This window comes from Melospiza melodia, chromosome 30 (assembly GCF_035770615.1).
Source record: "Melospiza melodia melodia isolate bMelMel2 chromosome 30, bMelMel2.pri, whole genome shotgun sequence".
NCBI lineage: Eukaryota > Metazoa > Chordata > Aves > Passeriformes > Passerellidae > Melospiza > Melospiza melodia.
This window is the reverse complement of record NC_086223.1, coordinates 5,911,999-5,936,870: the sequence shown is the minus strand read 5'-3', so window position 1 is coordinate 5,936,870 and position 24,872 is coordinate 5,911,999. Positions and strand designations below refer to the sequence as shown.

The following is a 24,872-nucleotide window of genomic DNA, read 5'->3' as shown; positions in this document are numbered from 1 at the left end:
AAGTTTTCGGCCCAGCAGATGTTCCAGATCCTGAACTATCCTGAAGTGCTGATGTACTCACCATCTACAGTCATGTCTTTCAGTACCTCCTGGAGACTCTGTTCTGGAAAATAGATTTCCATTGAGAGTGTTGGGACTTCAGCACTCCAACAGTGACCTGCTTCCCTAGAATTAATGGGGAGATGTGTTTCATTTCAGAAAATTCCATAGACATGAAGAAAACCACTTTCTGGGCTGTGAATCAGACAAAACGCACCTTTTGTCATCTTCTGTCTGTATTGGAAGTGCTTTGCTTATTTTTGGGGTTTATTAACAGAAAACAGTTTACAAAAGGAGTTGATGAGGTCCAAGGAAAGAGCACTTCAGCGCTTCCAGGAATTAAAGTAGTAGTAAAAAGAATTCTGGCCTTAAGTGTTGCTGTAGGAGCTGTGTCAGTGGGATGGGTTTCAGGGTGTCCCCACTCCCTGGAAACCTCCGTGGGGCAAATGTCCCTGTTCAGCGTGGGAGATGATCACTCAGCAGCCCGGAAAGTGGAAGGCTGGGGCCGAACACGTACAGACACCACCATCTAGTGGTGCCGGGCTCCAACAGCCTCCATGCAGCCCGGAATCCGCACGTCCCGCGCAGCTGGACCTACTACCGCTCCCAAATGGCTTCTCCCAGGGAGCTGAGAGCAACCACAAAGTCCACAAGCCCTGCCCAAGGAGGGACCTCCGGCTGCTCCCTCTCCTCTACTCCGGCCCGCACAGCGACACTGCCTTGACATTTTGGGGGGAAAAGTCACTCCCGACTCCCAACAGCTGCTCCTCGTGGTCATGGGCCTGATCCTGCAAAGAGCCGTGCCCCCTGGCATCAAGGGCAGTGAACTGGGATAAACTGGGGTCTTGCCTCATTCCACAGCTCCATGGAAAATGGAAGTCTCCTGCCTGAATAGCATATGTGGAACCGTTGGAGCTTCTCCAGTGGAAGCAGCCCCAGGCAGCCTGAGGGGAGCTCATCCTGCTTCTTCAGGCTCTGCTTTTGCCTGAGCCCACTGGCAGACAAAAGGATCAGCCTGGGGCCAAACCAAGCTGGGCCTAACTCCACTCAAGCCCAGATTCCACTTGGGTGCTGGAATCACCCACTGAGCCCCTACCTGGCACAGCTGGGGACACTGAACACTGCCCAAGGTGCCTGAATATAGTGTGGGTTGGGAGCACCTGGTAGCACGGGGCATGTATGGGGTGTCAGAGACCCAAGCAAAGAGGATGTTTCATGCTGGGGTTCACTCCTCTTGCATGGGAGTGAAGTGCTGCCAGTACCATAGTCTGCAGTGGACTTTGGCCCACCTTGTGCCCCCCAACTTGTTATTGACCCTAAGGAGGGAACCAGTAACAGAGCAGAGACCCCCATGGGGATCCCACAGCCCTGTTTGCCCTGGTTCTGCCATCTGTCAACCCATTTCATCTCAAACCAGCTCCCCTAGTTCTGCTGGGGTGTTAGGGACTGCCCTCAGGGCAGAAACCTGGGCACAGGCTGGGGACCACACTGATAATAGTCCGAGTGGTGTTTGTTTTTTTTTTTTCCCTGGTTTTTGTTTGTTTGTTATCATTTTTATTTTTGTCATGTGAATCACTGGCACTCTGGTGCTGCCCATCCATCCCTGGCCCCCCTCCAGGGCTCAGCCCCAAATCCCACCCAGCACCAACTGCTGCCCCTGCTCCCACACTGCTGGACAGGCCAGCCAGGGAACAGGGACACAGGGCCACCACCAGCTCAGCCAACACACTGCTGGGGCCGTTGGGGCCAACCCCACAATGGGAGCAAGGTCACGGTTGCTTTTTGGGGCAATTGAGGGGAATTGAGCCATGTGCTCTGGCAGGGCAGGGACCAGGCTGCAGCACTGTTACAGCCCAGCACTGCCCCTGGGACAGCTCTTTGTTTTCCTCCACGGGAACACACAGCCCCAGGCAGCAGGACATAGCCTGATCCCTGCCTGCTCTTCTGGAACCCTGAGCACACACAAGTCCAGGGCTGGTGCAGTTACACAGTTCAAAAAACACAGTAAGGGGAGAGAGATGTCATGACCCTCCTGCATCAGCTGCTTGCGCATCCATGTGCACTGTGGCATGGGGACAGCGGAGGCAGGCAGGAGGAGCTCAGCACCATCCCAGGGGCTGAGCCAGGCTGCAGCTGGTACCAGCACAGCTGATGCTACACAGAATTGGCAGGTGAATGCATTGGAGGGAGCTGTGAATGCATTGGAGGGAGGGCACTGTTATGCGGAGCACAGTTTTCACCACCCTGGGTCACAGCAGCACCAGTGACATATGGCTGCAAGAAGAAAGGAGCTGCTGGGCTGCTCGAGCAGTGTCCTGAACCCCCAAAGCCAGTGATGGCTCCTGCCTGCTGGCAGCTGCCCTGTCCCAAAGGAGAAGGTCCCTGTGCCCAGAGGGACCGAGGCCAGCTGAGAAGGGGACTCCAAGTGGGCAGAACTTCACCAGCACACACTGTGGAGGAGAGCACAGCTCAGCATGTGGTTCAAGCAGTTGCTCCTGAAATGCCCATGGCCTGATGAGCACCAAAGAGTTCACAGACTGACAGAGATCATCCCATTTCTCTGTGTTCAGTGTATGGGGGGCCGGTGGCCTTGTGAGCAACCTGCTGAGGTAAGGACCGAGGTTTGCCATGGAAAGCACGTCCCTGCAGTTACAGTGGGGTGACACACAATAGGGGTTGGAGTCAGTCAGAGACTTGTTAAATCACATGCAGTCATTCACACAGGCAGACACAAACAAGCTCTTCTGTAAACTGGGTTCCAGGAGATCCCATGGATCATCAGCTGATCCCATGGCCAGTGCTGGATGTGGCATCCTTACATGTTCCCACGGTATGTAACGTTGGTGAAGGTAGATGTGGCCTCTTTATATAAAGGATTGTGGGTCTGGAGGAAGAAAGAAGATGAAAAAGAGCATCATCACTTTGTGCTTGGCATCAGCATTTGTTCTGCTTAACATCTGGGGTAACTGAGGCACTGTCTCAGCATGGAGTTGTGGATCCCTGTCTTCACCCAAGGCTTTGGATGAGCAGTTTAATGGCTCCCCATAAGGTTTCATGGGGCAGAATAGGGAAAAGCTGCTGTGGAGGAAAGGAAAAGCAGCAGGAGCTCAGGAGGAGAGAGACCTTTTGAAAGAGCCTCCCATCCCATCCCATCCCATCCCATCCCATCCCATCCCATCCCATCCCATCCCATCCCATCCCATCCCATCCCATCCCATCCCATCCCATCCCATCCCATCCCATCCATCTCATCCCATCCCATCCCATCCCATCCCATCCCATCCCATCCCATCCCATCCCATCCCATCCCATCCCATCTCATCCCACACCATCCCTTCACTTTGTGGGGGGTTAGGAGATGGAGGAGAGGCGGGGGACAGGTATCAGTGCTGTCCCAGCCCCCTCCCTTGTGCTCGGGGTTCCTCATGCTTTCCAGCATCTTGTGGCAGGAGGGACCTCCTGCCTCACTCATGGGATGAAAACACTGCTGTGAGCAGTGAGTAAGGGGGTCATGCTGCTGACAAGTGCTTTGGATATGCTGGAGGGGTGAAAATAACCTAGGACATCTCCTATCACCTGTGCACAGCCCCTGGGACCACAGCAGGCTCAGGGAAGGGGTGTCCTGGCTGGCAGTGTCACCTTGAGTCCTGCCTGGGACACTATCCCAGGCTTTGGAGAGGAATGGGACAAGCTGGCCCTTAAGGACCATGTCATGGGGCAACAGACAGCAGCTGGGCTCCCATGCCAGGAGCACTGGGATCTGGATCCCTCAAGGCAGAGTCTGTGGGGTTTTGGGACTCCTGCCCAGCACACCCAATCCTGCTCCTCACCGTGTCCCACTTGGCCCTGGCCTTCTCCTCCTCGAAATGGGCGAACTCACGGCGGTCATGGATGGTGATGAGGAGCTTCCAAATGAGCAGAGCAGCAAGGCCGATGAGCAGGATGGCACCTGTCACCGAGAGCAGGACCACCAGGACGTCTGGCCCCTTTGGACAGTCTGGAGCAGAGAGGAGGGCAGGGTTGCAGGGAGCTCAGCACCCCCAGGGCAACTTAAAGCAGCTCTGGGGCTACCTGGGCATGTGTACATGGAGCTCCTTTGCTCTCAGGAGGGCATCATCCTCCTCTGCCAGCAAGAAGGAGCCTCTACCCTGAGCACAGCCCGCTCTGTGAAGGAGGATCCCATCCATGGGGCATCTGTGCCCAAGCACTCGAGTACCTGTCTGTGGGGTGGGGGTGTGCACCCAAGCCTGGAGCTAGATCAGGGGCATCACAGGTCCCACCTGCAGTGGAGGATGACACCAGAGACCAAGTCCTTGTGCTTGTGAAGTTTGCCCCAAACCACCAGCCCACTGACACCCCCCCCTCCACCTCTGGCTGTGCGCCAATGCTGAATTGGCAAATGAGGGCAGGGAGATCCAGTGTGAGACTCTGCAGCTCCTGCTCCCCCTGCACAGTGCCCTAGGCCATGTGGCCACCCCAGCCTTCGCCCTGCCTCTCCTCTCCCATCTGGCTGTGGGGCTGGGAAGTGTGGGCTGTGCCCTGCCCATGGCACACAGCTGCAGTGAGAGCTGGTGGCTGCCTTCCTGGTCCTGCTTCTGAAGGATCTGCAGCCACACAGCCCCAGGCTCAGCTGAGGTCAGTGGAGACCCCAGGGCTGCTGATGGGAGCCTCCTAACTGCTTCCCAAGAAAAATCACCCCCACAAAGTCAAACACAGGATGAGGGCGGTGGGAAGGTTGAACCGCCATCCTTGGTTTCAATGAGGGGATGAAATAACTTAGGAAATGTGATACCTGAGAGGCAGGAAATCATGGCCTGCTGGCACGGAGCAGGGGACAAAGAAGCTCTTTAATCCCTCTCAGCCCCCAACTGTGGTGCCCCATGAGCCTGGCTGGAGTGGGAGGTACAAAGGGAATGCAACATCCACCCCTCCCTGCCCCCAGTCAGCACAGAAACCCAGCACAGTACATTCTGCAGTCCCCAGCCTAAGCATGGCAGCGGGGTCTTACCAGGCTCCTCGATGACATAGAGGATGGACTTGCCACTGGAGTCCTCATAGTACTGGAACCTCATCACACAGTCATTCTCATCCTTATAGGTGCAGTTCACAGCATCCTTGCCCCTGTCACCTGCCAGAGGGAGATGCTCAGAGTCCCCATGCTGAGGGGTGCATACACACAGGGAAAGCATGTGGCATATGCAGCCCCTGGGTTTCCACATATTAGGACAGGGGTTGGGTTTCCTCTTACTCAGTTCCTGCACCGTCTCAATCTCGTCACGGCACATGCGGCTGCAGGACTGCTGCTCCGCCAGCTTTCCCCGCTCAAACTTCTTGCATTCCACACAATCCCTGTGGAAGAGGAGGGAGGTACCATGAGCTTTTCCAGGCTCTCCTCAGGCAACTGTCACACCTTTCAGTTTCAGGTTGTGGAAATCACAGCAGTCCCAACCCTACTGGGCTGCAGATAGTGAGAGCTCCTGCCACCAGTGCTGCCAGCTCCATGATGGGATATGACCCTTCTCAGCTCTCTGCCAGCTCCCCTGCATTCCACTGAATATGACCTATCCCAGCTGTCTGCCAGTCCACACTGAGGTATGACCTGTCTCGGTCCTCTGCCCTTTCTCACTTTTTGATGGTGCAGGCGTCGGGGCAGGTGGGGCACTTCTCGCAGGTGTCTCCGTAGGAGCCGGGCTGGGTGCACTCGCAGCGGCCGCACACGCAGGAGCCGTGGCCGCTGCACACCAGCCCGTTGCTGGACATGCAGGTGTCGGTGCGCGTGGTGCAGTTGCAGTAGTCTCCTGTCCAGTCTGAGTTGCACACACAGTCCCCACAGCTGCACTGCCCATGGCCTGGGGACAACCAAAAGGCATCAGAACTCTAAGTATCTCCACAGAGCCTGTCAGCAATTCCCCATATGGATGCCTATGACCCAGAGGTGCAACTCATCCTCTGTGGGCACTGCAAGGCAGACCAGCCACCTGGGACGACTCCTTTGCACTGTCCTTGGGATGGGACAGTGCAAGGTGTGAGAAGCTCACACCAAACCCAGACCTTCACCATGTGCCCAACACTCCTCTTATCCCACCCAAGCAAGAACAAACTCCCACATTTCAGGCTGAGCTGTCCCAGCTCCAGCAGCAGTAACTGGAGATGCTCTGTCAGATCTGTCTCTGAGCAAGTCAAGTTCTTTCTGTGGCTTTGCATTTCAGATTGAATCAGGACATCTGGTCAAAGCCCCCAAGTCTGACTCCTTTCTCAGGCCTGGACCAGACAGGGAAAGCTGACTGCTGGGAAAAGCCCAACACACGTTCACTGAGACTGGTTTAGTCAGACAGACAGACAGGCATGCTCAAATCCTGCCAAACCCTGGAGCTATTTGGATTGTGGTTTATTTCAGCTCAAAGACCAGACACAGCAAGTGGTGGAAACCCTGTGGACCTGCAGGCGCTGACCTGTCCTGAGCCCTGAGCACAGTGGGAGGGACACGTTGGGAATGCTGCTCCCGGCAGGGGATCGGCCGGGCACTGTCCCAGCCATGCCCTTGGAGGCACCGGCATGTGAAATAAATGTATAACCCCATTAATGAGGAACTAGGGGTGAGTCACAGGAAAATAGTGCCACGCTGGGTGACAAGGCATGGAAACAGATGGGTAGGCTGGGGAGAAGTGGCTCAACAGGATCAGAGAGTTCAGGTTAATTAACAGCCCACCCTGGCCAGGAGCAGCTCTTCATCATTGCCCTTCATCCACCCTGGGGACCTGCAGCCCCTGTTCAAACAGGAACAGGATCCTTGAGGACACTGACTATTCAGGGTGGGGGAAACCCAGCGTTTCCACTTCATTTATCAGCAGGCTGTTAAGATAAAGGATCAGTCTGAGCAGCACAGAGGCAGTGTGAGCCATGAAGTTGGCCTGAGGGGCAGGTGGGATCTCAAAAATTCAATTTGGGGACATCAGGGAACAAGAATTGAGTGTCATCTGGCCCCAGGTTTCACCTCATCCAGGCTGGACTCCAGGAGTGGAGTCAGCTTTGGCCACTGATGTTCTCCTGGGTATTTTTGGGATTTCAGCAGGGAAGTGGCATCTTTTTCTGGCACTCTGTTAGTAGCCACCTATCCTGGGCTTACAGAGGGAGGCTAGGGTTAGGAATGGGAGTGGCTACCCCTCTCCCATTCCCCCCTTAAGTCAGTTTTGGGGTGCTCTGCTCCTGAAGACAATGTGCCACAGTTTCATGCCTCATTCCTATGCACTGTCATCTCTCTCACATCCCTTAAATATATGAGATGAGCAGAGCCCTGCAATTCACTCAGACATTCAGTGTTTACTGGAGATGTGGGTGGAAGGAACCTTAAATGAAGGTTCCTGGTGGGTAAGAGGCCCTGGCATATCAGGACATTTGGAACTGCTATTGGGATGGGGTTTCTGCGGGAGGCTTCTTCCCTGGGAGAAGAACCAGAGAACCCAAGGACCTGGTCCTCTCTTTCCAGTACTGAATGCAGCTGGACTGGAGAGGGGGAGTCTGGGAGCATGTGGCAGAGATGAATATTAAGGAGGGGAGATGTTGTAAGGCCAGCAAGGAAGGAGGATTTACTTCCCCCACTTTTGCCAGTATGAAGTCTCCCAGAACTGGGTGGATGATAAAACCCACCTCTCCCCACCCATCCCCCTCCACCCTAGGGTTTCCTCCTGCAGAGCAGCACTTCTGATGTGTTTGAGCTGTATGGTTCAAGCAAGGTCCCTGCTCTGTACACCCCAGAGCTGCTTCGCTTGGTCCCCACCAGGCCTCCTTTTTAACCTTCTAGCCCATCCCCACTCCCAGCTCTCAGGCACAGGAGGTGATATCAGGGGCCAGAAAGGTAATAATTCCCCTTGCAGGGCTGGTGCAGGGAGATTCACGGCTGAACAAGTCAGAGGTGGGGACAACTCACAGGACAAGCCCCAAAATGACTGGCGTCCCCCTTGCCCAGGATCTCAGGCAGCCTAAACAGCCCCAAGCCCAGCACTCACCCGAGCACATCTGGCCCTTGAAGCGAACACAGGAGAAGTCGTCGCACTCGCAGTACTTGCCCGTCACCTTCCCGAAGTCGCTGCTGTGGCACACGCACTGCCCGCAGATGCACTCGCCGCGCTGGCTGCACAGGGGCTGGCCCGGCCGGGGGCTGCAGTTGTCCTGCTGGGAGGGGTTGTACTCCTCCTCCGAGCACTCGCAGTGCGAGCCCAGGCGCCCGGCGTTGCAGCGGCACACGCCGCACTCCAGAGTGCCATTGCCGTGGCTGCACGATGGGCTGCTGCTCTCGGCGTGGCTCTCACAGGAGCACTCGCAGTCGAAGTTCACCACCACCGTCAGGCTGTCCTTGAAGCCCACAGGTTTGATGGTGAAGGATTTCTGCTGCTCCTGGGGGCAGCCCCGCACTTTGGCCTCGATGCTGAAGCTCACCTGGAGGGCAAAGGCGTGTCTGGATGTCAGTACCTGCTCCAGTCCACGCCCCAGCTTAAGGAGCTCAGAAATGGGAGCCACCAGGTCTCTTTGGGCTCATCAAAGTTTATCAAAGCTGTCCCAGCACAATGTGGGCTAGATAATGTGCTTGCCACAGCAACCCGGAAAATTTTAGGTTCAATATTAAGAAAAATTTCTTCACTGAGAGGTTTGTCAGGCTCTGGCACCGGCTGCCCAGGGAAGAAGTAGAATCACTGTCCCTGGAAGTGTTCAAAAACCTGTAGATATGGTGCTCAGGGATATGGTTTACTGGTGGACCTGTCAGAGATCAGTTAGTGGTTGGACTTGATGGTCTTAGAGGGCTTTTCCAACCCAAATGATTCCATGTTTCCATGCCCTGTGGGCAGCAGCCCAGGCTGAGCTAGAGAGATCACAGAGTTTGCACCCAGCAGATTCAAAAAAGCATTCTCCTCCTTGCACCCACCCTGCTGGACCGCTCTCTCTCTCTAGTGCTGAGATTCCAGGGTCCGAGTCACCTGGGGGGTCGTGGGATGGTGCTGGTGCAGAGCAGCAGATGACCTGGCAGTGCTGCTACACAGAGGGGAGAAAAGCCAAGCCCATGAGGGGGATCCTCACCGTGTCCCCGATCTTGAGCCCCATGCAGGACTTGAGCCCAGGGATGACCTCGTCGTTGAGGCAGGTGGCATTGAAGGTCAGGGACAGCTCTTCAGGGAGGTCACGCACCTCCAGCTCCACTTTGGAGCGGATTTTCTAGGGAAAGAGAGAGGACTGATGAAGACACAGCACAGGCAGGGCAGGGCTTAGCCCTGGTGGCGTCCTCCCCTGCCCCCAGCACCACTGTGATGCTCCCATGCACATGGGAAAGGAGCCAAGTGCCCCAAGTCTTTCTCAAGCCTCAGCTGTGTCATTCTCTACGGGGAAAAGTTTTCAAGACAGGAAAGGACAGGCAGTGAACATAGTGATCTCCCACCCTCGGGGTGCCTGCACACATGGGTGGAGGCAGATGCTCACAGCTGTTCCAAGGAGGATGCTTGGGACTGGGGGAGCTGACAAATCTGTGGGTTGTTGGCAGTGGGAAGCAATGGCTGTTGTGGGGCCATCACACTGCACACTCACCCCATAGGAGTCCACTATGAGCTGCAGGACGTTGCTGGAGTCTCTGGACAAGGTGCCCACGGTTGTGCCTGGGATCAGTTCGCTGTAGTTCTGTAGGAGTATCAAAAACAAGGTCTGTTTGTTATGGGTAAATGTGCCATGGCTGGGTGAAACCCTGTCCAGAAACATGCGAGCTTTGATAGGACAGACCACCGAGCCATGTCCAGCCACCCATGGCCCACCAGACCCCCAGGAGGGTGGCTTTGCAGCTGGTACCTGGTAGAGGCCAACAACTGTATCTGTCACAGCAAAGATCAAGTTGATGTTCTTCTGTGAGAGTTTCTCAGTCATCAGGCCCAGAGAGGGATAGTCCTGGGGAAGAGGAGAGCTATAGCCTAGGAACATGTACACCCTCCCACCTTGGTCCCCATCATGCTCTCCAACCATGGCTGAAACACCTTTCCCATCCCATGGGGATCCAACAGGTGCTCTGGGCCCCACAACCCCATGCCTGGGTCAGGCTTTACCAGTGTAGTGGTGGCAGAATAGAAATTATCCTTGTCGATGTGGCACTGGGCATCATTGGGCTGCACGATGCCAGCCAGCCGCCCGTCCAGTGCGATGTGGGTCTTCGCGTCCGTGGTGAAGACGAGCAGATGGGAAGCATCATTCCTCCAGCCAATTTTTTCCTGCAGTGAAAGGCAGCTCCCAGTTGTGTGTCAGCACATGCTGAGGGCAGCCCCATGTGCCCACACCCCACTGCTGCCTTTGTGCCAGGGGGTGACGGCTTGGCTGTAGAAGCCAACCTCTGCACAGGAAACCAGGGCAATTGCTCTTGCAGGGAAGTGCTGGGGAAATGTGGAGTCTGGAAGGGGGTGTGGGCTGCTTGTAGGTGAAAGATGAGTTTAATCGGTTAAAGTGTTAATCACCATGGTTAATGACTCAGGGATGCAAGATCTCCAGCAAAACCAAGGTGAAGAGTGTTGTCCTTTCTGGACTGGTCACTGCAGGGCTGACGGGATTGTTCTCGAGCACCTGCTCTGCTCCTCTCCCCTACCATGATCTCATGAGAGTCCTCCTCTTCCCTTGGCTGGAAATGTCTCACTTGAATGTTCACCTTCTCCAGAAATCAGTCATACAACCGTTGCAATTTGCAAAGTGTGTTGCAATTTCCTGTTTTAAACTTCCCAGTCCCTTCCCAGGTGTGGCAATACCTCTCTTCCCCTTCCCCCTTGCCCCCTGCTGGGCTGTCAATTAGTCTTAACATTCCAGCAAGGCCATCGTGTGGTTGGTCAGGTTCAAAGGATGCCCTTCAGGCCTGGGGTCATTGGCCTGTCTGTGTGTCCCTCGTTCCCTGAGACCCTCCTCCTCCCACCTGGTTGGTGCTCACCTGTCCCTTCCCCTCCCCCTGTCCCTGGGCTTAAATTCAGCCAGGACCATGTGCTCGAGTATTCTGTTGGAGCTGTTACTAAGATTCAGATATCTGTGACCATGGAATAAAAATCTGGATTAAACCCTCCAACAGAATCCATCTCCTTTTCCTCCCCACCTTAGCCTGAAGCCTTCCCACCTGAGGTAAACTGAGTTTCTACAAGCCTGGGTTTGTTTCAGCACCCAGCTGCAACATCCAGCCAGCCAAAGGTGTCTTACAACAACTCAACAAGGCTTATGATCATGTCTGGGAAGGATTGATTGGTCCCTGCCAACCCGCCTGGCCCAGCCTGGTGACCCTGTCCTGACACCATCCAGGCCTTCCTGCCCCTTACATCGCACACGGTGGCCTGGATGATGGCATCGAAGCCGCCCTCAGGAGCATCGCGGTTCCGGGAGACACTCTGCTTCCGCACCTCCTCGTTGAAGCGAGTCACCTCATCCGTGAGCGACAGGACGTGTTTGTACCCAAACATGGGCAGGCAGGTTTCCCCGATCCTGTGGGAGGAGAGCGCTCAGGGCACAGGGCTCATCGGGCTCTTCCAGCTCCCATCCCTGCCCGACAGCCATCCCACATCCCATGGTCCTGCCCAGGATGTGCTGGAGGGACCCAATGCTCCCCAGGAGCCTGAGGCTGGTGAAGGACCTTTTAAATAAAATTAATGTTGTAGGGATGCTGGGCTCAGGTCAGCTCCCAGCCTCAGTCCTGCTGGGATTTTTAGGAGTCATTTTCTTCCAGCCTCAACATTTCTTTTGAAAACATGATGCAAATTTTTTCTCTCAAGAGCTTTCCCTTGATAATGATATTTCTAATTTAGACCTGCTCCTCCTCCCTGTGCCAGCAGAACACAGATTACACTGAGGTTTAAACACTGTCCAGAATCAGGCACCCACTTTCTCCACTCCCCTCTTTTCCTCCCAGGCTCAACGTTACTTCTCTGCCTACCCCCCTCCTAGTAGCACAGAGGAACAGGGAATGGGGATGAATTCAGTTCCTAATACCTCTGCCATTCCTTCTTCCTCACACTCTTTCCCTTTTCCAGCCTGTTGTCCTTCCCTTGGGAGACAACCTTTCAAGAACCTCTCAAACACAGGTCCTTTCTATGAGTTCTTCACCAACTCATGTGGATTTCCAGCCACATTGTCGTGGTGTCCCATCAACTTCTGGCCCTTACAGGACTCCCTCAACCTGGACTTACTCATAGCAAGGGTTCTTGATGGCTTCTGGAGGAGATATGTACATGAAGGGGGAAATGGGTTTGTCCACAAAGGCCCCGAAGCCGATGCGTAGGTTGCTGGTGAGCTTACGCATCTCACTGGCCAGCTTTGTGCCCAGGTTCTGGATGTTCCTCAGATCGTCCTTCATTGAGTTAGACAGGTCCATGAGGTAGTAGATGTCCACAGGGTAATCTTCCACTTGACGCACTTGGACATGAAAGACCTGGGAGTCATCTGCAAAGTGACAGGGCAGTGGAGTGAGACCTCATCTCCTGGCAGGGGCAGGGGGGCTCACCACAGGATTAGGGGGGAGGGATCAGCAGGAACCCAAGGGGATGGTTAAAGCTTTTAGGAGGAGAACATTACCCTTAGACAGAAGGGCAAAGCCCTTAGTCAGGTGCTTGCATAGAAGATGCGCTGTGTACCCCCTGGAAGTGTCCAAGGCCAGGTTGGATTGAACTTGGAGCAACCTGGGATAGTGGAAAGGGTCCCTGCCCATGGCAGGAAGTGGAACAGCATCATCTTCAAGGCTCCTTCCAATCCCAAAACTGTTCTGGAATTCTATGGCAGATGGGGGTTATGTCTCCTGTTCTCCTAAACTCTCAGTGCTGGGACATGAGCAGATCTTCCTGTCCAGGGTTGGCCTCTCAAGATATCCTACAGGAACAGCTGGATGGAGCGAGGGAAACCCCCAGAGTGTGGGCAGCAGGTCTTAAAGGGATCACAAGGCAGGCTGCAAGACTTCTTCGGACTTCTCTGAGCTTCCAAGGACTCTGATCATTTTCTGCTCCCTCCCCCATCCCCGTTCCTTTCCTCTCCTCTTGGCTCTCCCAGCCCCTTCTGAGAAAATTTTGGCGAAACGTTTTCCATTGAAACAAAAACCTTCTTAGAAAGAACCTTCTGGGAAACATCCCAGTTTTGATGACTTTTGCACATATTAAAAAAAAAAAAAAAGCTGAAAACACTTAGGGTTGACTTTTTCTTTCTCCCTTTTTAAGAGACACAGGTCCTTTCTTCTGATTTTTGAAAGGGTTTCTTTGAAACATAACCCAGGGCACAGCTGCAGCCTTGTCAGAACACCTCACGTGTTGAGAAGAAAAGGCCTTAACTGAGCTTAAATTATTATTGTTTTCACATTTCTGTCTAAATCTGCATGCCATGTTCTTTCAGGATGAAGAAAGTTTCAAAATTTATAACAGCCCGAAAAGCTCCATCCCCTCTCCAGCTGTGCTGGGAGCCAGGGGTCCCTTTTTTGTGCTCAGAAAGCAGCTGTTTGTCCTCATTGATCTGAAACCATGAGGATTCTGAGCTTGTGGAACATGAGCTGTGACCTGTCCTGCTTGTATCCTTTGTGATTTGGTATTGGTTCATGAGTCAAGGCAGATGACTTAACCCAGATGACTTGACTTGGTTCGGCAGAGATGGTATCAAGCTGGGGGTCTCTCCTCTTTATTCCAAGGAACAGGGATTTACAGCACTCAGAGCAGCATACTCACCTTCCTCCTGAAGGTGGAACAACCTCTAGAACCAGAGAACAAGGGCCACTTAGAAGCTCCATGTCCTGATTGTGTGGGGATTCCTCTGCCTGCTGTCCTTCCAATGGGGCAGGACTCCAGGGATGTGCACAGAGGCCATGTGCCCTATAGTTTTGTCTCCTGCCTGGCATCCTTGAAACTCCTGGATGCTGGCAAAGGACCAGAGCAGTGAACTGGCTCCAGCCTGCCTGGCTGAGCAGAGCAGAGCCTGGGATATTACAGGGATCTGGTGGCAGCTCCGCGGCTTGTTAGATGTGAGCTGACTTCCACTCAGGCATTCTGAGCACAGCAGCAGTGCCTCAGGTCTGAACAGCTTTATGAAATACCCCATTGTTTAAGTCACATCCTATCCTGCCCCTCAAATACCTCAGGACTGAGGCAAGAGAACAAACACAGCTATCAGAGAGCTCAGCTGCCCACCAGAGATGTTCTGGAGGATTCTGTGCTGCTGGCATCCTGGCCTTGGCCCTGAAGGACATGAGGCCACCCTGGCCAGTGAGGCAGAGCGATGGCTCGCTGAGTGCTTGAGCCCTTTGGGTTATTCCCTTCCTGCAGCAGTCTGGGGGCTCTTACCTGGCCGCAGGTTCAGCTGTATCCTCTGGGGGCTCATCTGGGTGGTGGCAGAGCCCCCCGAGCCCTTGTTGCTGAGGGGCCGGGCCTCCAGGATGGTGACGCTGCTGCTGGGGAACTCGATGTGCTCCTGCCTGCAGCCGTGGTGCAGGAGGTTGGCGTGCAGGTCACAGCGAGGGCTCGACTGTGCCCAGACCTGTGGGGCAGGGACACATCAGGAGCCTCCCAGGACAATGCTGGGAGAAGGAGAAAGGCCCCCACCTTTTCCCTGGAGAACTCCTGCTTTGTCACACCTAACTCCAGAAAGCATCAAAGGCTTCTTGGGGCACATGGTCTCTTGCCTGAGAAAAGCAGCAGACAGATGGGATTTGGGATCAGCAAATCCTGCAGGAGCAGCTCCTGCAGGAGCCCATCAGCCCTTGCCAAGGAATGATGGATAACACAGCCCTGCCAACCTCCTCCTGACTCCTAGCAGCTGGAGCCTTAGGTCTGGGTTTTGGCAGAGCTTAAAGGAAATCCTGTCTCTCTGGGATGGCTAGAGGAGGGTGTGGCAGGATGTGAACAGGGCAAGCTGGGTAGAGGCAGTGTGGGACTTTTAAAATTATTTATTACTTTGAAAAAAGACAAATCACCTTTCCCCCCTTTTCTCCAACAGGGGCCCTTAGAAATCCTGCCATGAGCAAGAAGTGTGTCCACTGTGGGCGAGCTCATTGCACAGAGCAGTGCTCAGTTCCTGTCTGGAAGTAGATCAGACTTATCTCCAGCTCTCCAGCTTCCTAATGGATGGAGCTGACTGGGGAAGGGAGCACCAAAAAAGGAGAGAAAGAGTCCAAAGGCACTGGGGCTGTGGGAGAAGCCTTGAAGAGCCTGTCAGGAGTAGGAAGCACAAAATGTGGAGTCATGGTGAGCTCCAGCCTTGTCCCTCCTTTCCTAGAAAGCTTCTCGTTCCTTGTCCTTATCACAGAACATTCAGGAGGGTTCCTAGTCCTTTGGTTGCTTATGAAGACAAATATAGGAAGGATTTCTCTCCCAGCCCAACACTGCTGTGATCTGCTGCCTCATGCTCCTGCTCAGGGAGCACCCACCTCCCCTCCAAAGGGATTCTTTATCTCCCTCCCTCAGCCCAAATCTTTCTGTATTAGAGTCTTCCAGCAGAGGATCACCACAGCCACTTCCTGCAGCAAAGGGAGGTGGCACAAGTCCTGGTGGGGCTGGTTCAGTGCCCTCCCTGCTCCTGGAATGCTAGAATCCACTGCTGAGCTTTCTAGTGCTAGAGAAGTTCCCATGCAGGATATCAACTGCCCTGAACTGGGTTCAGGCTGGTTGAACCCAGGGATGAATTTGTGTGTTTTATGCAAACGAGTAGGAAAACACAAATGGTGTCAGGAGGCCCTGGCTGGCTCACAGCCCTCTGGAAACTGTGGCCAAGCAATAGCCAAAAAATACATCAGCAGGCGTGTTCCTACCCTGGGCAGTGTGCTGGCAGAGAGGAGGACGAGTCATCCCTGCAAATCAGCTCCCTCACACCCAGCCAGCCATAAGCTTACTCCACACGGCTCCCTGCTGTGGGAAGGGGTGGCTGGTTCACCCCAGATCCCATCAATCATCATGTACATTCCTGTCCCAGTCAGAGAAATCACTGGAAAAATAGGTGGGCGAAAATCATGCTGGGCAGGTGGGTTTTAACCAGGGTGCTCAGAGATACCTGGGGATCGTAGGGAGCTCCCAGGAGCTCGGAGGTCTCATGGCACCTTATGGGATGAGCAGCATCAATCCTGCTGTGAGATTTCCATGGAGAAACTGTTTAACCCCAGGGCTGTGTCCTTCTCCTTTCTTTGGAGTCCTAAATATAGTGATTGACTGAAGACTTACAGGAGCCTCCCCAACAACAAAAACTACCACAAAAGTGGGACATTTGGCTACAAGGCCCTGGCAGCCCCCAGTCTGTTTTTGACCCTGGGCTCTGCCACTTTGCTGACACAAAACCTGGGGCACAGCCCTAGCTAGGAGTGACCTGGAGGCAGCCCAAGCTTGCTGGTGACAAACTCACAGCACAGGGATTTCATCCATGAGAAACCCATTCCCTGTCAGCACAGCCCTGATGGCACCAGCTCCCTACAGGGAGGTGTGTGCACCCTCCCCATCCCAGCCATCCCAGAGATGCTCACCAGCTCTCCCTGCCCTGTCCCACTGCAGAGCAGACATCTGCTCACACTCCCTTCAGAATGGGAAACCTGATTATTTTATCCCAATCACTGCCTCCAGAGCTGATTAGCGAGGGCAGGGGCAGGCAGGGCTCTGGCAGAGCCAGCTCCATCCCTGAGCTCCCAGGGCGGAAGCCTGTGGGGATTTGCATATTCCCCAGGGCATCTTTGTTTTCATCTCGGAGACACAACCACATGCAGCATCAGCTTCTCTGCAGGACAGCTCTTGGAAGTGGTCAGAGCACAGACATCTCCACAAATTAAGCTAAACCCTTCCAGCAGCTTTTCTGAAATCCAAATCTGGTCCAGTCTAGCCTCCAAGAGACCCAGAGCGGGTGACATTTTGGGTGGGTGAGACCCTGAAGGATCTGCCACAACAATCTCCAAAGGGATTTTAGAGATTTGTCTTAGTGTTACAGCTTGGCTGGCTTTTTCCAAAAAAGCAGATGAGAACATCTATTTGTTGGTAAGAGTGGTCAAGGTTTCTGAAAAATAAATAAAACTCAACTCTGCTCTGCATCAATGCTCGGCAGGGTCAGTGATCACAAGAAACCACAATGAAATGCTTCTCCAATCCAAAACCAGGACGGACCAGCAGTAAATCACCACCACAGGCTCCTTGGGAAGGCAGTGTGAGTGGAAAAGGGCTGTAGTGGGAGCAGAAGGAGCACGAATATGGGTACTGTCCCTTTAAAAACGGGGGGGTGCAGTATCAGAACCCTCCCCCACCCTAGGGAAATTAAACAAACCCACAGAAAAAACCCTCATTTGCTAAATTAAGACAACGTGGTCCAGATGTTGGAGGCAGAGCTGATGAGCACAGAGCACAGCCCAGCTCTCCGGGGGCTGGGTCTAGCAGCAGGACGGCTCCCTCACTCTTGCCCGGCAGCACAGCTCAGAGCAGCACTGGAAATATTTCCTTTTTTGGAAACCTTTGCTGTTCTGGAGGAAGAAACCCCATCACGGCTCCCTCCACACCGTCAAGCCACCAGTGCAGCCCAGGATCAGCGGCTGGGAAGGAAGAGCCCGGCCCATTCCCCTCGGAGGGGGGATGGAGAGGGAAGCCAGGCCCCTTATCAAGCTGCATGTTTCAGCCACTCCTTGCGGGAGATAAGATGGGCACAAATATCTTTATTCACACCACACCCGAGGATCAGATCTGATGGGCACAGTAAGCCAGAGGCCTCCCCTCTGGATGTGCATCGATCCCAAAGCACCAGACAATTGCTGGCATGATCCAGCAGCCCCAGGTCCTTTCCAAGTCTCAGCGGGCATTATGGGCACAGCTGCAGCTGACAGAAGTGGGTCTTCAAGGACAGAGAAGGAGAAAGCAAGGAAAGCCTTTAAGGTTTCATCACCTCTCCCCATCCTCATCACCTCCCTTGGCTCTGCCCTGGGGCTTCTCTCCCATTCCCTTGGGAAACTCCCTCCTCTTACCCAATGGATTAACCCCCAGGGCAGCATTTTTGGAGGGCAACGTGGCAGATCTGCTTGGCTCTCACCTACCCAAACAGGATGATTTGAGAGCCACAGCTCAGCACTCCCATCCACTTCAGCTTAGTAACCAAAAACAGGTACCTTGTCTTCTTCCTTTATTTCTAATGAAAAAGGTTTTAAAACCCAACCTTTAACTTCTGATGAGTATTTTAAGTTCCTCCTTGCAAGCCTTCCAGGCCCCCTTCCTGTTTCACCCCTTCCAGGAATTAGGCTCCTTCAGTCAGTGCTTTACAACAGGTTTCCAAGAAGCAAACCAAAAGTAAACCAAGTTTTAAAATGTACATTATTTGAAAGATAAAGTGAATTCCTAGTGGAAACACCAACATTTCCCAGCTAGCTCAATGTAGCTCCCACCAACACACCCAAAGAAGGGGCATGTTTTGGAGCAGGGCAGAAAGTGGTGCCCACTGACCAAGTGCCTTGAGCTGAGGTTCTGAGCCAGGTGCCACCAAGGGATCTGTTTAGATACAGTGGGAACAGATGGAGACTGAGCTTGTGGCTGTGACCTACACTTATCCCAAAGGTTCCTCCCTTCCTTTAGATCCCCTGCCCTTCTCAGGGCCCTGCTCAGCCCCCGGCTCTTACCTCAGCAGAGCACCAGGCACAGAGGGGGCTGACAGCCAGGCACTGCTTGCAGGAGTTCACCCCACGGGTGGTGCAGATGTTGCCCCCTGAAACAGCAAAAGAGAGCAATTACAGCCCACAGAACCCAAACTCACACGTGTGCTCAGCCACCAGCTTCTGAGCAGCCAGAGCCCCACCAGGGCCCTTCTCTATCCTTTTTCCCACCTGCAAACCCTGGATGTTGTCTCTTTGCTCTCTCTGGCCTGGTATGAGCTAGGCTTCGTCTTGCCCACGGCTGAGCATCATTCCCTACCTGCCAGCTCCTCAACAGGTCCTCTCACCCCTGCAGCATCACATGGGTGTTGGAGTGAAGCCCCCTGGCAGGGAGTTAATGCATCCTTGCAGACACTCCTGCAGATGCTTTGGGGCAGCAGGAGCGGAAAGGATGAATTCCCAAGGGTACACAGTGACACCCATAGCCCTGCCAGGGATTGTCTGCCTCTTCCCATCACCTTGATCCAGGGTGTTGTTGACATCTTGAGCAGACACTAAACTCAGTGGCTGATTTTGGCTCGGCTTCAAATCCAGGGAAAGGAGGGGAGTGAAAGGGCACAAGTCCAGAAATGTGCTGGTGGTGGTTGGCACCAATGTCCCAGGAAAGCCCGGGCTCTCAGTGGCTGTGGGGACTCTGGGAGATACCTGCTGCTACCAGTCCTGAAGGTCAGAGGCTGGTGAGCCTTTGGGGGGGAATCAAAGGCCACAAAATGCCTGTGGAGCCCAGGGGCAGGAGGAGCTCCTCTGGCACAGACCAGAGTGGGAGGCCCTGCGGTTCCTGCTGCCAACGGCCGGTGTGACAAGTGGCTGGGACAGCGCTGCCTGGTGTCACCCTTGGCTCCTCCTCTCTCAGGCACAAGCGCCTTGGCAGCTTTAGGATTCCCTGGGCAGAGAAAACTGCAGCCAAGTACCCCCTTGGCTGGGACACGCTGCAGCCTGGGGAGCCTGGGGGATGCTGGCGGGGAGCAGTGGGCACCAGGGCCTCCCCTCTGCCCTGTGTGCCCCCATGGTTGCCCAGGGCTGTCTGAGCAGTGTCCCACAACCACAGGAAATGGAACACAAAGCAGAAAGAGGAAATGGTGAAACAACATCATCAGATCTTTGAGCAGAACCACAACCACAGCACCGTGCACTCCTGGCATGTAGCCAGGGAGTGTACACACATGCTCACACCTGTGTGTGTATTTGAGGGTGGTGTCCCAGGCTGTGCCTGTCCCAGGGGCCAGCAGCTGCTTGGGGATGTGCCCCAGAGCGTCCCCATCACACCTCTGACACCTGCAGTTCCCATTTGTCCCAGACTAAACCAAAGGCTGAGCCCAAGTGCCTTGCTTAGCACCAGTTTTGGGGCAGCACCCACGGCCAGAGCTCTCATCATACCCTGAAATACTTGGCTCCATGTGGGGATGGGACAGATTTTAAATGTAACATTGCCCAGAAGAGTGACAAGTTAGTCTCCAGTGCTTCCTGCACCTCAGCAAGGTGCCAGCAGCAGCACTAAACCTTGGGTGGACAGGGCTAGGAAGAGGGAAGGCAAAGGGCTCTCTGAAACCAACGACACCACCGCCTCCTGCAGCTCCTGCCGTGTCCATGTGAAATCCCTCCTGCCCTGCCAAGGGCCGGTGGCTGCAGCCAGAGCACGTGCCATGGATTTGTGCTGTGCCGTGGAGCTGGGAGCCAGCTCAGCCCTCAGGGAAGCAGGGAGGCACTGCCCAGACAGCCCTGGCAGCTCCAGGTGCTCTGGACTAAATGCTCAGAGCTGCCAACCCCGGGGCCACTTGCCCAAACACAGAAAGCGCTTCCAAATCTGCAGGGGAGCCCTGGTGCTTTGATATGGCAGCCCTTCATTCAGGGACGGGCAGAGGTGCCAAGGACCCACATGCCACAAGCCAGGGGTGCCCCTGCTTTCCACTGCCACATCCCTCATGCAGTGGCCATGTCCAGCTGCTGGCTTATAACTGTGGTTGCTCAGCTCTGCTCAGGCAGTGACAGCACTGAGTGCCACCAGCAACACTCCTGGTCCAGACTCCTGTTCAATGCCAGGGTGGGTTTTGTCCCCTCACGGTGGGTTTTATCTGGTTTAGTCACTTGGCCCTGCCCCAGCACCCACCTTGCTGGGGAAGGGCAGAGCTGACAAGGCCTCCATGAGGGCTCTGGGACATGAAACTCATCAATCCAAATCCTTCCTCAAACAGGTTTTCCCTGTGACTTGACCCAGTTCCTCAGCCATTCCCTGCCTCAGTTTCCCCTGTGCAGTGTTAACCCTGGTCTCAATGAGACCAGGTTCCACTAAACTCCATGTGGAGGATTCCAGGGTTATGTCTGCTGGCAGAGCCCCAGGGTGCCTCCTGAGGCTAAGGAGCCCCAGGACTCTCTGAGCTCAGCTGCTCCTCACCATTTGGTACAAATTACCTCCTGCCTGTGTGCAGGCCCTGGACCCTGGTGGTTTCCTTTCCTCTCGTTCTGCTGCCACCCCAAAGCCCAGGGGTCCTTTATCTGGTGTCCCCTCTCTTTGCTGGGGATGTAAATCCAGTCTTCTGGTGGATTTTGGAATGAGGGCCACAGACCTAGGCAGAGCACTGCCATGGCTGGGGAGCTGCACATGGGATCAGGTGGAGCTACAGCTGGGAGGTCCCTGTGGGAGGGATGCTGCCATTCCCAAGGCTGCCCTGGGGTCTCATGTCACATCATGCCACCATGCATTGCTGGTGGCTTTGCCTGGAGGGTCTCTGGAGGTCTGGATCTGCTCCCAGACACACACAGCCCTGTGGTCCCTATGATGTCCACCACTCCATGACCAAGACACTTTGCTGGGGATGGAGAACCCTTCCCTTCCTTGGAACAAATCTCCAGCACTGTACAGGGCCATTCTTGGCTGCATTTCCATGGGGCTGGATGGAGCAGGGCCTGGGCAGTTATGACCATCCAAACATGAGGCTGGTCCTGCTGTGAGCAGGCAACTGCACACCCCCACCATGGGGAAATGTTCCTTTTTTGGCATTCCCAGCACTGGTTGCATGGCTGGATGCAGGGATGCAGTGTTGGAAGAGTTTTGTGGGAGCAGGGACCTTGTGAGGATGTGGGAACAAAAGCACAGATGGGCGGAAGTGGAGGATGTGGAGGAGGTGAAGGATGTGAAAGATGGGGAGGATGCTGCAGCTGGAGTCCTTCCCAAACTCGGACACTACCTGGCTGTGAGCAGGTCTACACCATCCCAGTACAGCCTACACTAACAAATTCTGTGGTTTTTAGTGACTTTTTTTTTCTATCTTTGGAGCTTTTCTCCCTAGCCATAAAAGCTAATAAACCCAAGTACAAAACCTGCATTTTTAAATTATGATAGCAGCTGCTCTCACACAATGAGCTGATCCTAAAGACTCCAGTTTATGAAAAAAACCTGGAAATACAAGGAAATGGGAGTCCTGAAATACAAGGAAATGGGAGATAAACTGCTCATGATGATGAGAACCACCCACCTGGGGCTGGGCAGAGCTGTGGTCCTGAGAGAGATAAAAGCAGGGAATCCCAGACTGGTTTGGACTGGAAGTGACCTTAAAGCCCATCCAGTTCCACCCCTGCCAAGAGCAGGAACACCTTCCACTAGACCAGGTCGCTCCAAGCCCCATCCAGCCTGGGACTGAATTTAGGGAATTCAAGGAAATTCCCAGACGTTCCATGTCTGTGAAACACCCCAGACGTCTGTGGCTCAGCATCACCCTGTCCTGACTGGAGAAAATTACTCAGTCCCAGTCTGCAACCAGAGTAACCTCCAAGTGGTGCAGGAGCAGCCACGCTTTGTTTTCCCCCTTTGCCAAACTGAGCAAGAATGAGCACAGAGAAAAGCTGATAAAGACATTTGAGGAAACTTGATAAAGGTACAAACCACATCCTCTCCAGCCTTTCCCTTGACTACGTGATAAGGACATGGGCTTTCTTGGCAGATCCCCACCCTACCATTCTGGGGGTGTTTCTTCTTTCAAGCCTCTCCCTTCCTGCCAGCGTCTTCCTGGGAATGGGATGCCCCAAACCGAGCACAGGCACCAGAGATATGTGCACAGCCCCAAATTGCAGCTCTATGAACTCTAACTCTTGCAGGGGTTATCCCATGTCCTGGACTAATGACAGCTCCATCCGCAGCAGATCAGAGCCTCAGGCTGTTCCTGGGAATTCACTAAAGTCTGGAATTCTTTAGACAGAACAATGTTGTCCCAAACCCCAAGTCTGGCTGTGAAAACAATGTGACCAATTTATAAATCACCATACTGCAGTTTCTAGATTTCCCTTGAGGCCTAGTCGCTAGGAACACACCTGGGGAGGAGATAATGCTTTTCCAGGCTTTTTTGTACTTCTGACATTGTAAAACTTTTTAAAAATACAAACTACATTTATCCTGAGATCATATGATGCCAGAAATCAGATTTCTTAAAGAAAAGCATAAAAAAACCACAAGAAAAATAACACAGGACAGCAATGTTGACATAAGTGCCCCCCCGCCCTTAAAATGTACTGACACAGGAAGGAATTACCTGATGTGATTTCTCCAAGGGAATTTTCTGTTTATAAAGGACGAAGCCCAAGTCACACCCCAGTCCTTGCATTACAAACCAGTAACCAGAGCCAAACACAGAGTAGGTAGATCCAGTAAGATCTACCACATCCAGTAAGAATAACCCACAAAAGTATGTACGCCTTGACCCTGTAACATCCCGACCCAGACGAAGCCCAACCGGCCTGAGCGGCGCTTCCTATGCGGGAATGCGCTGCAGCTCAGGCTGCCGGCTCCTTTTCCCGTGAAATCACAGACCCTGGGAATGCAGAAAGTCCTGGGATTTGTAGAAGCAACAGGCAACATCCTCACTAAACGGTTATAAAGAGCGACAGAGTGAACCTACCCCAGGTGCCGGCGGCGCAGAGCAGGAGGATGCCGAGGCTCACGGAGCGCGGATCCATCTCTGAGCCGCGGGCTGGGGGCTCTGCTCGGAGCGGCCCCTCAGGAGCGATGGGCAGCGCTCGGGAGGCGCTGGAGGCTTTCAGCGGCTGGGGCGATGAATCACAGGGCCGGGAGAGTGACACACATGGCCGGAGGAAACTGCAGCCTCGTCACTTCGGAGTCCGGAGTGTCCCCGCCCGCTCTGCCGCCAGCTCCTGATGAGGTTTTCGCTCTCTCGGCTTAAACAAGGACCTCATAAACCCTGGCAGCGAGTCCTCCCTCGGCGCTGCTGACCTGCAGCCTCGGGGCTCGTAACAGGCTCTTTCCCATAGGCTCTTCCGCCTGGCTTTAATTCTTTGCAAAACCTTGCTCGCTCCTTCCTTTTATTAACTCTTGAAAGGCAGCTGGTTTTAAACCCCGTCTGAGCTGCTGGAGTTCAAGGATTTAAGGAGAAATAGAGCAAATACACACTGCTGTGGAAGTGTGGGTTCTCAGCTCCCTCACCAGAGAGGGAATATCCCTGCTAAAGCAGAGCTGGAACTGAGGGAGTCCCAGCCAGGAAGCACAGCTGATGGAACCAGTTTGGATACAAACCTGGGCATCTCAAAGCGAGGGAAGCTCAGCCTGGGGTCACATAATTTGGACCTGATTTTCTTCTTGCTTTTACTGTTTTTCCTTTTTGTGTCCTCAGGAATTGATCCTGTGCTGAACAAATCCCGGGATTGGGATCTGCATAGGGACTGCACCCACTGAAACATAAGAACTGCCTTTGGGTGTCTCTCAAAGGTGTTTTATAAACCTCTTGTTCCCCTGCAATACCAGGGTCGTAGTCAGAGCTGGGGAAACTGAGGCACTTAGAATACACATTGGGAGCAAAAGAGAGAGAGGGGCTGGAGTAATTTCCCTGGGATGCTCTCTCCCACTGGGTGACAGGGGTTGGGGACAATAATGACACAGCCCTGGGTCAAGACAACCCAGCACACAGAAATACCAAGCTGTGGAATACACGTTTTTGTGAGTGCCAAGAGCTGCAGCGGCATCCTGGAGACTCTGGAGGCTACAGATACACAGAGCTGTACAAGAGCCACAGCCTTGTGCTGGGAGATGGGATAACAGCACTTGTCCCCAGACCTGGCAGCTGTCCACAAGAGGTAACAGTTTTTGTGAAAATGAGGTAGAATACAGACTCTTCCTCAGGACCTAGGGACTTTCCTTGGCTTTAAAAGAAGTTTTGGCTCCTCTTTGCTTCTCCACACTGCCCCACCAATCTTGAGGATCCTG

General features: G+C 53.9%; 1 protein-coding gene across 1 annotated transcript; it reads right to left on the bottom strand.

The window, feature by feature from the left end:
- Positions 1–257: 257 nt before the first annotated feature.
- On the bottom strand, positions 258–24,121 carry ITGB3 (integrin subunit beta 3). Its single transcript, XM_063178779.1, has 15 exons — positions 23,554–24,121; positions 18,632–18,717; positions 14,349–14,541; positions 12,222–12,474; positions 11,358–11,520; positions 10,119–10,280; positions 9,868–9,963; positions 9,613–9,702; positions 9,112–9,246; positions 8,046–8,475; positions 5,666–5,888; positions 5,288–5,388; positions 5,048–5,167; positions 3,870–4,036; positions 258–2,923 (listed from the first exon to the last, which is right to left on the bottom strand). Exons 1-15 carry the CDS (start codon positions 23,609–23,611, stop codon positions 2,855–2,857), a joined length of 2,346 nt encoding a protein of 781 aa, XP_063034849.1. The 5' UTR covers positions 23,612–24,121; the 3' UTR covers positions 258–2,854.
- Between the last annotated feature and the right edge of the window lie 751 nt (positions 24,122–24,872).

Excerpts from the sequence above, each read along its gene's own strand:
- ITGB3 (XM_063178779.1), bottom strand. The coding sequence starts at position 23,611 with ATGGATCCGCGCTCCGTGAGCCTCGGCATCCTCCTGCTCTGCGCCGCC. Across the intron at positions 18,718-23,553 it reads CTGCGCCGCCGGCACCTGGG|GGGGCAACATCTGCACCACC; the intron begins GTAGGTTCACTC and ends TTGCTGTTTCAG. Across the intron at positions 9,703-9,867 it reads CAGTTGTTGGCCTCTACCAG|AACTACAGCGAACTGATCCC; the intron begins GTACCAGCTGCA and ends ATACTCCTACAG.